This window comes from Furipterus horrens, unplaced genomic scaffold, assembly GCF_987537825.1.
Source record: "Furipterus horrens unplaced genomic scaffold, mFurHor1.1.pri manual_scaffold_17, whole genome shotgun sequence".
Taxonomy (NCBI): Eukaryota; Metazoa; Chordata; class Mammalia; order Chiroptera; family Furipteridae; genus Furipterus; species Furipterus horrens.
Genome location: NW_028327187.1, coordinates 82912655 through 82930720, shown reverse-complemented (window position 1 = coordinate 82930720; position 18066 = coordinate 82912655). Strand labels below are relative to the sequence as shown.

The following is an 18066-nucleotide window of genomic DNA, read 5'->3' as shown; positions in this document are numbered from 1 at the left end:
ATTTCGAGAGAAAAGGACTATGGAATGGAGGTGAAAGAGTAGTAGAATGGAGTAAATGTGAGTAGTGTGGGGCAGAATGAGGAAGTAACTATGCATTAGATTGTGCCCTAATCTGAAATTATGGATGAGAATGAGTAAATAATGGGAAAATGAGATACAATCTAAGTGACAAAGAGTTAAAGCGGGAGCAGACTGTGAGTGAATGGGATAATGAAAAGGCAGTAAATATGAATGGATTGGACAGGGCATTAGAATTTATATGAATACTAAGGATTACAGTGTGAATGAAGGATGGTTTATGAGGTACAGTATGAGCAAAGAGAGTGAATTTCAGGGGAAGGTAGGAGTGAGTGGAGGTAATGTGGTACATAGAGGGAAGAATGGGGTGCACAATGGACAGAATAAAGGGAATGGAGACGAATCCATGGTAGACTATGAATACGTGAATCTGGTTGAGATTGAGTGGGCATACTATGAGGGGAAAGAGAGTGACAAAAGGTGAATGAGAAGCAGGCTGGGATTAGATAAGGGTAATACAGGGCAGTGTTCCAGGAATGTACAGGGATCCCGGTGTGAATCAGTCCAGGCAAAAGAACTGACGCATGTGTGTCAATGAAGGCATTGTTGGGCAGGGTGAGAGGGAATGGAAGTAAAGGGCAGAGGAAGGTGGGTAACTGGGTATTGTGAGGCAAAGGGAGAGGCAATGAAGGTCCACTCACATGGCCCAAGAGGAGTAAGATGGGGGAAATTGGGCCTGATGTGAGCAAAAAGTGGTGAATTTGAGGTAGAGTGTGACTGAATGGGTGTACTGTGGGGCAGAATGGGAGCAACTAGACTTGAATCAGGAGCAGAATGGGAGTGATAATTGGAAGTAGGGATTACACTGGGAGTGAATTTAAATGAATGAGACAATGAAAGGCAGAGTGAGAGTAAATGGAGGAAATGAAGAGAAAATTGAGAAAGTATGGAAGTGGCCAAGCACAGAGGGAGTATACCTAGGTAACTTGAGCTAGTGTTTAGGAGTAATATGAGGCACAGGTTCAGGAAATGGGGGAAATATGGGGGGCAGCATCAGAGAGAACAGAGATGAAGAAAGGACAGGGAGAGAATAAGGGAGAAAAATGAGGTCCAAAGTCCAAAGTCAATGAACAAAGCTGAAGGATGGGCCATGTGAGAGTAAACGGGAGTCATTTGATGCAGTGTCAGGAAGTGGGAATGAGAGTAGAAAATGAGTGTGAGTGAATGGAAGTGGAAAAGGAATATGATGTGAGAGAATCTGGATAATGATAAGTAGAGAGGGAATTGTAGTAATAGGAAACCCGCTGTGAATGAATATGAGTGGATGAGAGGCCATGTAAGTGAAAAGGAATAAAAGATAGAATGAGAATGAAGATGAAAAAGCAATAGAATGTGTATACATGTAATATATAACATATAACATGTAACATAGGGCAGAGTGTGGTCGAATGGGAGTAATGTGAGGCAGATTCCAGTAAATTAGGGTGAAACATGGCACAATAAGTGAAAGATGTGCTAGAAATGAGTAAATGAAGGTAATGGGGGACAGAGAGTGAGGGCGTGGTGGCCACATTTTGCAAAGCACAAGGAATCTGAGGTGGTAGTAGGCACAGTGTATGAACAGAGCTGAATACTCAGCAGAATGGAGGGGAATGAAGGTGATGGACAAATGAGTGAAAATGGAAGTAACAAAAAAGAAAAAGGAAGTGGAAGTAACCAAGTGCTAGAGAATAATTAACAGTAGAGTGACACAGTGTTAAGGGTTGTAGAGGAATGTGGGCTGAGCATGAGTCCTGTCTGTCCTATGTGTGTCTCCAGCACCACCCCCCTGTATCTCTGACATCTCAATTTCTCCCTGTTTTTGTCTGATTCCATCTCTATGCATATGTCAGTGTCTTTCTTTTTCCAAGTGTGTGCACACACGCATGTGCGCATGTGTGTGTCACAGAGCTGGCACTGAAGAAGATAGTGAGGTGTCCAGCCCTCTGGCTTCTGTCTTCCAGAATATCTGTTACTTAGGTCTTTTCTCATAAAGCCCAGAGTTCCAGAATGCCTTAGTTCTGAACACTACATGGTGAGTCTGGAGCAAGGAGCCAGCTAGGAAGGCTTGTGGGACTCATAATGCTAGCCTGGGGCACTGTGGTGGTGACTTTGACCATAGTTGCCACTGTGGATGCCAAGATATATGAACGCTGTGACCTGGCAATGAAGCTGGAGAAGGCGGGCCTCAATGGCTTCCAAGACTACGGCATTGGAGACTGTGAGATCTCAGTTGCCCCGTGTCCCACCTATAACCCTAACCTCCCACCACACTCAGATACAGGTCCCCCCTTGTCATTTATCACCTCCCCATGTCAGGACATAATCCTCTCAGTCACCCCCTGACTGACTGTGACGAGTGATTTAACCAACTCTAATGTTATTACCATCATTGCCTTCACAACCATCACCCTCATCTCTACCATCAACACCATCACTACCATCAATATCATCACTGCTATTACCAACCATGAATACAATCAACACTACTATCATTGACATCTCACCAAAATTACCAACATCAACACCACCACCAAACAAAGATCATCAAACCCACAACTGAGATGACAATCATCCCAGTCCCCACCCCCCTCTTCCTAACCTCTTCTATTCCCAGAACCCATGCCCACCTGCTACCTTCCCTCTCCCTGCCCCAGGGATGTGCATGGCACATTATGAGAGTGGCTTTAACACCTCCTTCATGAACCACAATCCTGATGGCAGCAGTGACTACGGCATTTTCCAGCTGAATTCTGCCTGGTGGTGTGACAATGGTGTTACACCCACTGAGAACCTCTGTCACATGGAGTGTCGTGGTGAGACAGTAATGGGGATACCCTGAAACCCTACCTGGCCCCAACACACAGAGGGCAAAGTTATCTAAGGCATAATATCCAGTAACAAGCAGAAAAACAATAGGGAAAGGAGCAGAGTTGCCTGGGCTGTTACAAACGTCACCCTTTCTCCTTACCCAGACTGCACTGAAATGTTGTCTAGGTTAGGAGGACTCAGAGCTCCCAAACCTCACCCAGAATGGAGGCTTCAGTTTTCTGGGACTTAGGAAACAGGAAACTTAGCTTCATTTGGAATTGAGGAGCTCACCCTGATTTGGGGTTGAGGCTGTTCATTTCCTGCGGTGAGGGAAGAAGCAGATATCTAATTGTAGGAACAGAAACAAGGTACCTCTGTGCATAAAGGAGAGAAATTTCCAGATAAGATTGTAGTGTTGTTAAGGACAAAATTTAACAGCAGTAGAAGTTGTTCAGGTTTGGCCAAAATGGTGTTTGAGGTTGTCCAAGACAGATCAAAATGGAAACAGGTTATTTGGGTCACTCATATCATAACAAGTCAAAATGGGAGTCGAGGTCATCCAGGACCTGACAATACAGTGTTTAAAGTCACCAGGACTGACCAAACTTTCAGGTGAGTAGCTTCCCAAGCAGCCAACATGGTGATTGACATGATGTCAGACCAGCTACCATTGCAGTTGAGATCATTCACATAAAATGTCACATAAAATGACAGTTGAAGTCATACAGCACTGGTCAACATGGAGTTTAAGGTTGTCCAGAACTGACCAATATGGTGGTTGAGGTTATTCATAACCAGCCGATATGACAGTTAAAGTCATCTAGGACCAGTCAAAATGAGTTAAGCTTGTACAGAACCAGCCAACATAGCAGTGAGATAACCAGCTGACAAGTAAATAAAGGTTACCCAGAATCAGCTAATGTAGTTGTTGATGTTATTCAGGCCCCAAGAAAACCAGAATCCCTGGGCCCTACAAACAATGTCACCCTGTCTCCAGTGCATGAGATCATTATGTCCCTCTCTTTCCTCCAGACCTTCTCAACCACCATATTCTGGATGACATCTTGTGTGCCAAGCAGGTAGTGTCCTCACCGAACGGTATGAATGCCTGGTAAATTCATGGGAATAGCTTGGACCCTGGGCAGCCGGGATAGTGGCACCACCCCCCCATCAGCCTGTCCACTTCATCCTCCCTCTCTCCTTCCTTTTCCCAGGGGTTCTTGGATCAAGCACTGTTATGGCCATGATTTATCTGAGTGGCTCAAGGGGTGTGATATGCATGCAAAACCTGACACAAAGAGAATGACTTCATGACTCATTCCCAGAGACAGAGATTTTATTTCCTTTTCTTTCTGTTGTGGACTTAATAAAGGATGGTACCTATAAAAAATGCAAGAGACCTCTGATGCTTGACTCTTCATTTTTCTAATGCCTGGACATACCCCCATTCAATCAGATTCATATATTAAGAGCTCTAATCAGGGGACACCATATCACTCAAGTTTGTACAATGTGGAACATAGTGTAGTGATTAAGAGCATAGGTACTCTCGGGTTCAAATACCATCCCTACCACTTAGAAACTATGTGCCTTGAGGGAAGCACTTAATATCTCTGTGCCTCAGTTTCTCATCTGTAAAATGAGGATGATAATAACAGTAACTATCTCATGCGCTTGCGGGAGAATTCAATGAATTGTTTGTAAAACACATGAAGTGAAGTGTGGAGATAATTGGCTTCCCTTAAAAACTCAGTTGAGGGCACTATAGGGTCTTTAATTAAAGCAGATACAATCTCTTCAGGAAGCTCAGTGGGAAATAAAAGTTTAAAGTACTCACATTCTTCCACATGCTCCCACATATTACCATTCTAATTCTCAATCCTCACTCCCTCTTTCACAAACAGTATCTTAAGTTTCAAATGATAGATTCGGAATTTAGTCCAAGGATTCAACTAATTCACAAGGTAATAATTTCCTTTTATGGACTGCCTGGGTTTTAGTCTGTGTCTTGAGCAGGGAATTTAGGAATCTGAACTTGCCACTCTTTCTTTGTGCCGCCAGCCACACTGAAAGCAGCCACCTCCATGAGGAAGCAGTCCCTCACGTCCTTCGTACTCTTTGGTTGGGGGTCAATATTCATCTACTCAGAGCCTTGTTTTCAGTGTTTACTTCATCCAAGTTAAGCACAGATGGTCAGTAAAGCAGCTATCTGCCACTGGATGTCAAGGAATTCCCAAGCCCCCATCCTTAATGCCAACTGGATTTCCTCTGCCTTCAGCCTCAACTGGTCTAGATAACCAAATCTCACGTTTCCTTGAGGGTTCATGAAGGGTGCCATCACTCTTTGCACCAATTTCTGAATGTGATAGTTATTCATCAAGAGCAGTGGAAATGAACTCTGGTGACTTTAAGCAACAAACAAATTTCCTAAAACCTTATCAGGTATTTCTGGGAAGACCACATGATCAAGCTCAGAAAGGGGGAAGGCCCACATATAGAAGCACACCCAAAACCTTGACCATAAAAGAAGCTGGGGTCGTATTATCAATTGTTGCTACTTCTGGAAACTGGATTTGATGCCATAGTGTTTTTTTCTTTACATTGTTCTGATTATGCATCCTTTCTAATAAGTTATAACATTTATAGCATATTTATAATCATTGTTCCTTTAGTGGCTATCTTTAAATGTGTAACTTTGGCCCTGGCTGGTGTGGCTCAGTGGATTGAGCACCAGCCTGCAAACCAAAGGGTTGCTGGTTCGGTTCCCAGTCAAGGCACATGCCCGGGTTGCAGGCTGGGTACCCACTTGGGGGAGCAAGAGGCAACTACACATTGGTGTTTCTCTCCCTCTCTTTCTCCCTCCTTTCCCATCTCTCTAAAAATAAATAAAATCTTTAAAAAATATATGTAACTTTGTATCCATTGGTAAACCTTTTTTTCTTGTACATGGTACTTGTTCCCCATTATGAGAGATGCCAAACAGCTATTCTTAATAATATATTTTATTAATTTCTCTACAAGAATTTGGTATTAATAATGGAATATTTCCCTAATTATTTCCATAGGACTACATTTATCGAAATAAATTGGGTTTCCGTTGATACTGTGCCAATATTTACAGTGAGGTTTGGCTTTTAGCTGAAGGCTCTCATACATTCAAGGCTTCAAAAGATTACAGATTTGAACAACCTCTCTGATGTAAAATAGTCTTTCAGTACAAACCCAGGAAAACAAGTACAGAGGCCAAGTTTTTGCATTAGGACCTTGGTTCTTGCTATTCCTTCTGCCTGAAATGTTCTTAGCCTTAGTATGGCTTGCACCTCATTTCAGATCTAAGCTCAAAATGTCAGGTTCTCAGAAAGGTCTTGCCTGACCACCTTAGCTAAAGCATGATCACCCATCTCATCTTTTCCTTTTTCTTTGAGTTTTCTATGAAGGATTTCTCATTTTCAGTACTGTCACAAAGTTTCTCTTCCCCGAGTTCTTTAATCTATCATGAGCCTTAACTTTTGGAAGAAGATTTTTCTCATATTCAGGACAGTCATAGGGTTTTTATCCTGTGTGGATTTTCTGGTGTAGAGTGAGTTTTGACTTCTCACTGAAGGCTCTACTACACTTATCACATTTATAGGTGTTCTCTCCTGTATGAGTCCTTTGATGTATAATGAGATATAGCCAAGATATAATTTCTGGGAAAAAGCTTTATCACATACATTACACTCATAGGGTTTTTTTCCCCGTGTGAACTCTCTGATGAATAATGAGATATGATTTCTGGAAGAAAGCTTTATCACATTCATTGCATTCATAGAATTTCTCAAAATTTTCTCCTGCATGAGCTCTCTGATGTAACATGAACCATGACTTCGGGGAGAAGATTTTTCCACATACTGTACATCCATCAGTTTTTTCTCCTGTATGAATTATTTGATGAGCACTGAGACTCAGCTAAAGGGTGAAGACTTTTCACAGTCTGAACACATGTAAGGTTTCTCTCTTGTATGAGTTATTTGGTATTGACACAGTATTGATTTCTCTCTGAAGGATTTGCCATATCTATTATATTAATATGGTTTAACTTCTGTGTGTGTTCTCTGGTGTACACTGAGGTGTGCCTTTTGTTTGAAGATTTTCCCACACTCAGACCATTCTCCTGTGTGAGTTCTCTGATGTATAATGAGCTTTGTCTTTTCTTAGAAGGTTTTGACACACTTGTTGCACTCATACAGGTTTTTACCTGTATGAGTTCTTTGATGTATATGCAGTGCTGATTTCTCTCTGAAAGATTTGCCACATTTGTTACATTCAAAGGGTTTGTCTCCTGCCCTGGATGGTGCAGTTCAGTGGATTGAGTGCCGGCCTGCAAACCAAAGGGTTGCCGGTTCAATTCCCAATCAGGGCACATGCCTGGGTTGCAGCCCAGGTCCCCAGTTGGGGGTGTGCAAGAGGCAATCACACATTGATGTTTCTCTCTTTCTCCCTCCCTCCCTCTCGCTCTAAAAATAAATAAATAAAATCTTTTTTTTAAAGACAAAGGGTTTGTCTCTTGTGTGCACTCTCTTATGTACACTGATGTGTACCTTTTTTAAAATTTATTTATTTGTTTGTTTACTTATTTATTTATTTTTACAGAGAGGGGAAAAGGAGAAAGAGAGGGAGAGAAACATTACTGTGTGGTTGCCTCTCACTTGCGCCCCCAACTGGGGACCTGACGTGCAACCCAATTATGTGCCCTGACTGGGAATCGAACCAGTGACACTTGGTTCGCAGGCTGACGCTCAGTCCACTGAGCCACACCAGCCAGGCTGATGTGTACCTTCTTAATGAAGGCTTTTCTGAATTCTGCACATTCGTGAGTTTTTTTCTCCTGCTTGCAGTAAGGAGTAAATTCTTGTGGAGAGTTTTTCTACACTCAGGAATGAATAGGTTTTCTTTCCAGCTTGAGTTGTATTATGCTGAACAAAGGATGGGTTATGATTATGACTTCTCTCATCCACAGTATAGTGATGGGATTTCATTCCATTTTTCCCATACCTGCCATGAATTAATAATTTAACACATTCATTACATTCATAACATTTCTCTGCTATAAAGCCTCTATTAGGACTCAGTAAGGCTAAATTATCTGTAGAACTTTTCCCATAGGAGTCATATATATAAGGTATGTGTGATAAAGAAACCACCCATGTATTCTGAGAAAGCGGGTTTGCAAATCCATGACATTCATGACCTATCTCCTAAGTTACATTCTTCTTGTTATTGGATATAGCTTGCCTCAGGTGTCTGTTTTGGTTTTCCTGGTGCCTCTCCAGCTGGTCATCAACTTGCCAGACTTATAGAAAGAAGAATAAGAAGCCATACCCTGTGAATACACCTTTGCCATAAGCAGACTTCTGGTGGGGTTAACTTTTACATCTATCTACTAGTCAGAAGTGCATGTCTCTCCTATACTCTGAGCTTGAGGGGGGGAAACCCCAAATTTCTCTAATAAAAATTGGAACAGAAAAGTAATAAATATGAGTGACTTTTACTGTTTAAGAAAAAAATACCTTAAAATTGATGACAGAAGGTGAATATAGGTTTAGGAAGCCATGAGTAGGAAGAAAGGATTTTGAAAATACAGTAGATCCAGGATTTGGAGGGAGGGGACTCATATAGAATGAAAATATACTTTCAAGAAAGCTGAAAATAACTGAGGTGACCAAGAGAATTATGCAGAAATACAGGCTGGATTAAAGTGTAGTTTCTCACCCTCTCATTTGAAGATTACCATCAGATACCAACTTACAAAACTAAAAATTTGGTGTAAACAAAAAAAAAGTTCATATCCTTTAGGAAGAGACTTCTGAGCCTTCAAAGATGTCCAGTCCCTCACCATCTCCCACTTGTTCATTTCTTATTTACCTGTACAATTCAAACTCGGGATTTCTTTCTCTATGCTTCAAAGTCCTCTCTTCAAAGAGGCAGGCAATCATACCTGGTTTGGTAACAGGATACCCTGTAATGGTAAATGATAGAAGACTTTGGCACATCTCTGTGGGCTTCAGGGCCTCAAAGTAATTAGGGAGGTATGTTTTAATAAGCATAAATTTCATATGGGACATGAAAATACAAACATCTTGGCTTCCAGTCAAGATGGCAGTGTAGCCCTGGCTGGAGTTGTTCAGTTGTTTGGGTGTCATCCTGCAAAGCAAAAGGTTGCTGGTTCAATTCCTGATCAAGGCACATACCTAGGTTGCAGGTTCAGTACCCAGCTGAGGTGCATATGAGAGGCAACCAATTGATGTTTCTCTCTTACATTGATGTTTCTCACCCTCTCTTTCTCCCTCCTGCTCTCCCTAAAAATAAATAAATAAAATGTTTTTTTTTAAAGATGGCAGGGTAGGTAAATGCAGTACTCCCATCCTCCCACAATCACATCAGAATTACAACTAAACTACAGAACAACCATCATTCAGAATCACCTGAAATATAGCTGAACAGAAGTCCTACAACTAAAGATGTAAAGAAGAAGCCACATCAAGACTGGTACAAGGGGCAGAGACACAGAACGGGCTGGTCCCCCACCCATGTGTGGCAGATAAAAATTGGAAGGGATATCTCTGCTTCAGAGATCCCCCTGAGGATCAAGGGGTCCCAGTCACACACTAGGCCCTCCCAACCCAGGGCTCCAGTGCCAGAAAGAGAAGTCCCCACAACTTCTGGCTGTAAAAACCATCAGGGATTGTGGCTGAGTGAGACAGAGGGCTCCTGCAGTCCCAGGCATTCCTCTTAAAGGGCCCACATGTGGATTTACCAAGACTCGCTCTGAGCTCCAGTGCTGGGGCAATAGCTCAAAAGGCATCAGAGGCATATGGGAGGAACTAAATTGCCTGGCATTAGGGGAAGAGCTGGGGGACAACTTTTTCCCAGACAGACATGCTGGCAGAGGCCATTGTTCCTTTTCTGAGCCCTCTCACCACAGAGCCAGTAGGTCATTGCCATATCTGAGTCTCAATCAACATGGCTGACACTATTAGCCCCACCCTGGTAATTCCCTGAGACCCCCCACCCACCCTAATTGAGAGCCCACCCAAGCTGCTTCCAGTGGCTTTTCTACATGAATGGCCTGTCCTGAAAAGATACTCAACCTTAATAATAAATAAACACAGACTTCTGGCTGAGATGGAGGCCTAGAGAGACACGCTGTATCTCCCTCCACAACTAAGAAGGAATGCAACTACCTCAAAACTAGAGACAACCAGAAATTCCAGAAAATCAAGCTTCATGGAAGTCCAACAAACAAAGATATAAAGAAGAAATACTCATCCAGACAGGTAGGAGGGGCGGAGCTGGGGTGGAGAGGAGGTGGTGTGACGGTGGCAGCAGCGACAGAAGCAGCAGCGGGCCGGTGGAAAGCACAGTCACATGTTTTTAAAAGTCAAGAGGGACACCTGGGGAGCACTCCCAGCACCAGACCAGACTGCAAAGTTCACGGTTCCAGCACCAGGGACAATAAGGCCTCATTGCTTCTGACTGTGTAAACCAGTGGGGGCTGGGGCGGAGGAAGAAACTGCTGGTCTCTGAGCAGAGTCCACTTGTTTAAATGCCCCCCACAGTCCTAGAATGTCCACATACCGACCCACCCACCTTGGGAACAACAGCCAGGGCAACAGCTAGAAAGGCGCCAGTCCCATATGAAAGTGGGAGAAGTGCCTGGAAAAGGGGCAAGTGCTGAGCAAGCAGCATTGTTCCCTCTCAAACCCCTCCCCCATACACAGCACCACAACGTGGTGAAACAGGTCGCCCTGTATTAATAAATATCTAAGGCTCCACCCCTTACAACGTAACAGGAGCAACAGCTCTACCCAAGACACAGAGGCAAACAAACACAAGAGCCTGTCAAGATGAAGAGACAGAGAAGTATGGCCCAAAAGAGGGAATGGATCAAGGTACTTCTTTTATTTCTTCCTTGATCTTTTTGATGACCCATTCATTATTTACTGTCATGCTAATTAGTCTCCACATATTTTAATGTTTGTGAGTTTTTTTGTTTTGTTTTGTTTTGTTTTTATTGAAGTTGATTTCTAGTTCCATGCCATTGGGATTGAGAAAATGCTTGATATGATTTCAATTTTCCTGAATTTGTTAAGACTTATTTTGTGTCCTACCATGTGGTCTATCTTTGAGAATGATCCATGTGCACTTAACAAGAACATATTCTGCTGCTTTGGGATGAAATGTTCTGTAAATATCAATTAAATCCATTCAATTTAGTACATCGTTTAAGGTCGTTTCCTTGTTGATTTTTTTTGCCTGGAAAATCTATAATTGGTGACAGTGGGATGTTAAAATCCCCTACAATGACTGTACTGCTGTCAGTCTCTTCCTTAAAGTCCACCAAGATTTTCTTTATACATTTAGGTGCTCTGATACTGAGTGAATATATGTTTACATGCCATTACATTTTTATCAATTGGTCTATTTATAAGCACTTGGGTTAAAGCAACAAACTTCTTGGCCTCAGAAACCCAAAAATATCCTCTACTTGAGACACTCACAATACTCTCATGTCTGCATTGAAACCCCCTACATCTCAGCTAGGTTGATGCCTGCTCCTGTAGGCTCAGAGATTCCAGCTCTGTTTACACTAATAATTTCGAGATAACCTAGAATTAGCCTTCAAATCCACTCATATTAGCAGTTCTCATTTTTTTTCAACAGAGAAAAACCCCACTTCCCTCTGCTTCAATACCCAAACAATATGATCTCTGAGACTTACCTCCCCTGGCCTTTTTGACACAAAACACCCCCTCAGTAACACAACACCTCCACTTCACTGCTTCTCCAACAAGGGCCTTTCTATATTCCCTTCAGGATAAGCCACACTCCAGGAAAACTACTAACAACAGTGGTCAAACCCCCTCGAAGACTCAAAGCTCCTTTGGTTATGCCCACAGAAAACCTGTCCCCCTATCTATCCTTCTCCTAGAGACCTTTGACCCCTGTCTTAAGCTGGATTTCCCCGGGTACTTTCTTGTTGACAAGTGAGCCACGGATGGAGGAAAGTAAAACCTTATTCCTGGTGACAGTCTGAGGATGGCTTTCCCTCAGTGCTTTCTCCCCCTCAGGACATTTGGTCTTGCGACTGGAGAGACTCAGGCTGTGTCCCTTAGAGATCAGACTGTTTCCAGCACCATGAACACAGACAGCTTCTTTGCAAAGAGCCCCAGGGAAGATTCCCAGAATTCAGAGAGTAAATGCAAAATGAGGTGATCCAGAAGGGGAAGAGTGGTGGCCTGGGGACACAGTAGGGTGACAAGATTTCTGAGAACGTAAGGTCAGAGGCAGTGAGGACAGGCAATAGGGCGTCAGGGTGGAGAGTCAGAGCCGTGGGAGCTTCCCACCCTCACTAAGAACTTGCCCAGCATCCCTGGAGACAACAAGGCCTGTGACCTTGCACTGCACATGGTGACTCAGTCCATTCTGGAAGGTGAGGACAGAGCCCACCACCCACATGAAGCACCTGCATCATGCCAGAGGAGAGGCTAAGGCCTGTTACCCTTGTTCTCTCAGTGAGCGGTGACATCAACTAGGAGGAGTTATTAGCCCCAGGTTACAGGTCCAACACTGAGGTCCTGCAGTGGAGGAAGAGGCCAGGCTAAATGTCAGATATTTTTACCTGAAATGCTGCTGCTGGGATTTATTTTTCTTTCCTTTTTAGGTCTTCATGAATATTTGCAAATACTTCTCTGAGGAAGAGTGGGCAAAGCTGGGAAACTCAGAGAAAACCACCTATCTGTGCATGAAGAGAGACTACAACACCATGACTCGTCTAGGTAACAGGAAGTTCTGGGTCCAGACAGGCCTGGGAACACAAGACCATTCCTCTTTCCCTCTACATGCTATGGCTGTGTCTTAGGCTGCAGCCAGTGTCCCCCTCTTTCCTATTGTGTGGGGATAAATCCCAGGACAACTGTAGAACCTTCTGCTCTGTTGTATCCTGAAAAGGGCTCAGGGCCAGGAGAGGCCACAGAGAAACTCAGACCTGGATCCCCCATGCTTCACTCACACTGGTCCTTGTTCAAATCTCCCCAGTTGATGACCTTTACTGTCCCTGCTGGACCCCCAGCATCTGCGCTCCTCTCAGGCTGTGTCTTAAGGAACAAATGTTTTCTTCTCCTAGGTCTCAGGACCAGCCTCCCACATTTCATGCCACAAAATCTTCTGAGGATGATTCTGATGAAGATTGGAACCCCGGGAATCAGGGCCTGGAAAGTGTCTCTGAAGCCCAGCTTTTTTGAGGTCTGCTGTTCAGGAAAGATTCTCAGGGGGTTCTTTCCTAAAAGGGTCACTGCTGAGTGAAGAAAATTAGTTGCAGAAGGTTAAGTACAGTCGTGAGCCATTAATATAAAATCCTAAAACATGTAAAATAACAATGGTTTTTACAGATAATGAATTAATGGTAAATGTATAAAGACCTCAATGAAAATAAAATACATCAAATTCAGGAGTTGGCAAGTGTGGGAGAAGGGATGACAGGGATCAGTGAGGGCTGCACAGGTTGCATCAGCTGTGACTTGTTCAGAGCGCTTTGATCTATTTTGAATAAAGGAGCTCAGAGAGACCTGAAGCAGTTGTGCAATAATGTTGAGATTACTTCGTTAACAGTGGTAAGTGTGCACCTGTTTCCAATATTACTCTCCATGATTTTCTGTACATTTTAATGCTTTCTTTATCTAAAATGGGTTTTGATTTTTGCTGTGAATGCATCTCAGGACAATTTTTTAAAAGGTAATTAAAATATAAATCTACTAAAACTAAAAATTTTCAGTGTTGATTTCACTATAATGCATAAGTATCAGATAAACATTTTAAAGGACAGTGTTTAAGGAATTCTGTAATGATGTTTAGTTATTTCCCTTTGTTTTACCCAAACCTTAACAGTCTTCTTACTTTGAAGTGATCCCAGTTCTAATTATTGAGCTTGGGAGAGGGTTTGAAAGAGCATTCCCACACACACACTGAGCTTTCCCATTTGTGAGTGAGTTTAGGCAGCATAGAATTAAAAATGAATGGACACGGTCTAGAAATCTTAGCCCATGGGAGCAGTGTGTTTACTCACTGTAAAGGGGACAAATGTGTTCACTAGCTCTTCTGCTCTGATTGCACAGTTGTAAGAAGACAGTGTCAGAATGTTCATACTGTCTCCAATATACCTATAACTCCTAGTTCAACAGGACATATTCCACAAGCTCCCAAATTACTGTCGGAGGGCTAAAAACCCAGTGCTTAACTATCTGCAAAGTTTTTTATTCTAGGAGTGTTTTTTTATCCTGGAAACCCCCCAGAACCACTGGACTAAATCATCCCTGGTTCGTCACACACTTAACAACTTCATTGGTATATGATTGACATACTATAAAATTCACCCATTTTAGGTACAGTGGTTTCTAGTTGCCACATGTCTTTAAATAGATACAGTCCAAATTTCCAACTAATAAATTTAATTCTTTGGGGAAAAGCCTAAGAAATATGTCTTGGAATAGGATGAAGCAGTAATGGAGTTTAGCCCAAGTATTATAAACCATCCGAAAGAAAGTCATGAATGTATCCTATTAATAAATGTATAAACCCTAGTAAAGATAATTCAGAAGCAAGTTCCAAAATAATGCCTTGATGGTGACTGGATTCATACTGTCTGCTACAGAATTTCCTGATACTTCAGGAATCTCTCTGGAGTTTGGGAATTTTTTACCAACAAAAAACAATTCTGCTTAATCACCTTCATTTAGATGAAAAATCGCAGGAGGCTTCCAACAAGCAACTGAAGAAACACCTGAAGGTGAGTATCTCCCAAATGTGAAGGATCACAGAACCTTAATCCCTCCAAGGATGTGAATATGGTAAGAGTGGAAGGTTATCAAAATGGACCTGGCCCTTACTGTCTCCTTTTCTGATCTCCTTAACATAATGCCTGATGTAGCATCAATAGCTTTACAATGAACAATTTTGATAACTGATACTTCTTTTGTCCTCATAGTGATGCTAGGTATTATTTTACTAAATTAATTTATTTAATTCTTTTTAAAAGTTTTATGATTTTATTATTACTATAAAAAAATAATAAAGATATTAAAAACAATAACTAATACTATTGTTACAAAGATGAGGATACTGTGGTACAGAGATGCTAAATAATTTGCCTGTGACCACAATGTACGGAAGAGTGGTCTAATCCAAAGCTCCAAACCATACCCAAACTCATGAACATTTTTACATGTTTAAGAACTTTGGGTTGTCTCCGTAGACGTGTATGCTCACCACATGCTGCTGATCCTTCCATTCAGACACTCACTCTCACAACAGGAAGTACCAGTCCCCTCTACCCTGTCACAGGATCACTGTCCATGGCTGGGGAACCACTTAGCCTGTGAGCCCCTCACTACTGTGAGCTCCTTCAAGCCTTGTCTGTGCCTCTGGCATCTGTGAAGCCTCAGTCCCAGCCCAGGGAGCCTCAGAGGTGCCTGTATGTTTATGGAATAAATGATTCTGGAATTGCAGATTAAACTAATTGAGGAGGTAAAGGGATCTGGGAGTTGGGTTGCCAGTGTGGAGGCAGTTAAGAAGCAAATTCAACCAGGGGACAGAGGTAGGGAGAGGAGGGGGGTAAGTAGGGGAAGGGTTTAGTAAAGGAACTAGTATAAATGACCCATGGACATGAACAATGAGGTGGGGATTGACTGTGGGAGAAGGGGTGGACTGGGTGGGGGGCGGAGCAATGGGGGAAAAGTGGGACAACTGTAATAGAAAAACAATAAATAAATCAAGAATTTTTTTAAAAGTTACAAAGATATAAAGTAAGAATAGGAAATATAGTCAATAATGATATAATAACTATCAGAGTGATCACTTCCTAAGTCATATAAATGTCTAACCACTATATTGTACACCTGACACTAATATAATATTGTATGTCAACTATAATTGAAAACTAAACATTTTTAAATAAAAAAGAAGCAAATTCAAAGGACAATCATAGAGAAAGTATTTTTTTTAATTATTTCCAAATTTAAAGAGTGCTTACAAGCTCAGAAATGACTTTTACTTACCTTGTTTTACATTTATTGTTCACTCTCTCCTAAATGAGGGTGCCCAGTGAAAGGTAATTTAAGGCTGTTGGTCATGACACAATGCACCCTGACACATGGAGCATTGATGTGGGAACCACCCCCATGATTCCACATTAAATGACCGTGCCAAGGTAGGAGAGTGTGTCACATCTGGAACAGCTTTCTTGGATGTCTGCCTGAATTTCTATGTACCATTCCTCACCTTTCTCTATATTCACTTCCCCCACACCATATTCCAGCACTATATCCCGCCCCCCCGAAAACTTTTTTTTAAATATTTTATTTACTTATTTTTAGAGAGAGGGGAAGAGAGAGAAAAAAAGAGAAACATCAGTATGTGGCTGCCTCTTGCACATCCACAACCAGGGACCCAGCCCTCAACCCAGTCACATGCCCTGACTCGAAATCAAACCAAGAACCCCTAGGCTCACAGGCTGGTGATCAATTCACTGAGCCACATCAGCCAGAGTCCTCTGAACACTTTTACATTTACTCTCCCAGCAAGTGTCTACTCACTCGCATGTGAGTACTTATATTGAATAGAAGCCCTTCATTGCTTTCACAGACCTGGCAGATTCTTAGAATGCTATTGTCCCCCAGACCTTCTGTATACCACACTCCCACTTACAGGGAGACTTCCTGTGTTTGTGAGAGTGCCGGTCTGGAAATAGCATGAAGCCAAGTGTTCTAGTCATTTAGGCCATTTCTTATCCTTCTAACTGCCCTGGTTCCTCACAATTAAGGTACTGGTCATGCTTTGATCTCCCAGAATTGTGAAGAATGTTAATTATTATAAACTGCATATGGGCAAAGATACTACTGAAAGCTCAAAAGCACTAGAGAAAAGCCAATGATATTGTTTTTTGTGTGTGCCCTTTATGTTCACGAGGTGATGGGCAAAAATCTCTCAAAGTAAGAAAACTGCTTTAAACCAACCACTCATTCTGAGCTGGCTCAGAAGCAGCTCTGCTCCCAGGGAAAAGTGAGTGCCTCTGGTCAGCAGATCGAGAAGTCAGAAGGTAAGGAGAAACCATCTGGGAAGAAGTCCTCTCATCCCCTGGAGTGGGGAATGAATCCTGGACAGGCCTGGGTCCAGGTAAGACTTAGGAGCTAGATCAGCTCTAAGTCAAACCTGAGAATATGACTTCCAGATTCACAGAATGAACGTCATCCATATAAAAGCCATGTTGTTTGGGTAATTCACCCAAATTTTCTGAACTCTACAGTCCTAGTCCATAAAATGGAAATGATCATAGTTTGTAAAATGTTTGAAGGCATTAAGTGAACTCTAGAAGGTTGACAACATGAAAAGTGCTCCAGTAATTCCTTCTGGGATATCTGGGAACATACCTTACTCAGAGTTGTATACCCCATTCTCAGCTGAAGTCTGACACACAACATGCCCTTAACAATATATACTGAAACAAAGGAGGTCTAAATGAATGTCTGGTAAATAAAGAAGTTGGGAGTCTAAACTTGACAGTGGGAAGAGCTAGAAACTAAAACTCGAACTGACATTTGGTGAGTACTGGTGTGGGTCTAACATCTCAGCCTCTCTGAGCCAGGAGGTATGAACATCAAAGCATGTAGAAGGCCCGTGAACACATGGAAGGGAGAAAGTATCTACTTATTTGACAAAATGGGCTCAATCCACCCAACCACATTTACAAACACTTCTCCGCAATAGCACCCGGCACAGAGGAGACCAAGTCTGGGCTAAGGAGCTGCAGGAAGAAGAGTACTTTCTAGAGTAAGAAGATATTAGTGACCTCGAGGAAGATGATCAACTTTGTAAGTGACCCTTCATTCCAGCCTTGCACCCCTGCAAAAAGCACTGTTGTTAGAACACTGGTATCCCAAATTATTGCCCACTTCCTAAATCACTTCTTTCTCCCAGACCTTACAGTACAGCATTGAGATAAATGATGAGGTTTCCCATGCTTTCCCTACTTCCTGTTCTATGCATCCAGGGATCTTCCCCACCCATGATGCTCTGAGCTCCCAACCCCTGGCCAGCTCCGGAGCTATAGGCCACAGAGTCCTCTAGCTTAGGAACTCATAGACCATGTGAGAGTCTCTGTGGCAT

General features: G+C 42.5%; 1 protein-coding gene across 1 annotated transcript; it reads left to right on the top strand.

Moving 5' to 3' along the window:
- The first annotated feature begins 2139 nt into the window (after positions 1-2139).
- On the top strand, positions 2140-4222 carry LOC149991464 (sperm acrosome-associated protein 5-like). Its single transcript, XM_090265143.1, has 4 exons — positions 2140-2278; positions 2715-2873; positions 3901-3979; positions 4083-4222. Exons 1-4 carry the CDS (start codon positions 2140-2142, stop codon positions 4180-4182), a joined length of 477 nt encoding a protein of 158 aa, XP_090121269.1. The 3' UTR covers positions 4183-4222.
- The last annotated feature ends 13844 nt before the right edge of the window (positions 4223-18066 follow it).

What these genes read in the sequence shown, in the direction of transcription:
- LOC149991464 (XM_090265143.1), top strand. Translation starts at nt 2,140, where the DNA reads ATGCTAGCCTGGGGCACTGTGGTGGTGACTTTGACCATAGTTGCCACT. An exon ending in AGACTACGGCATTGGAGACT is followed by an intron (nt 2,279 to 2,714) that starts GTGAGATCTCAG and finishes TCCCTGCCCCAG; the next exon opens with GGATGTGCATGGCACATTAT. An exon ending in CTGTCACATGGAGTGTCGTG is followed by an intron (nt 2,874 to 3,900) that starts GTGAGACAGTAA and finishes TCTTTCCTCCAG; the next exon opens with ACCTTCTCAACCACCATATT.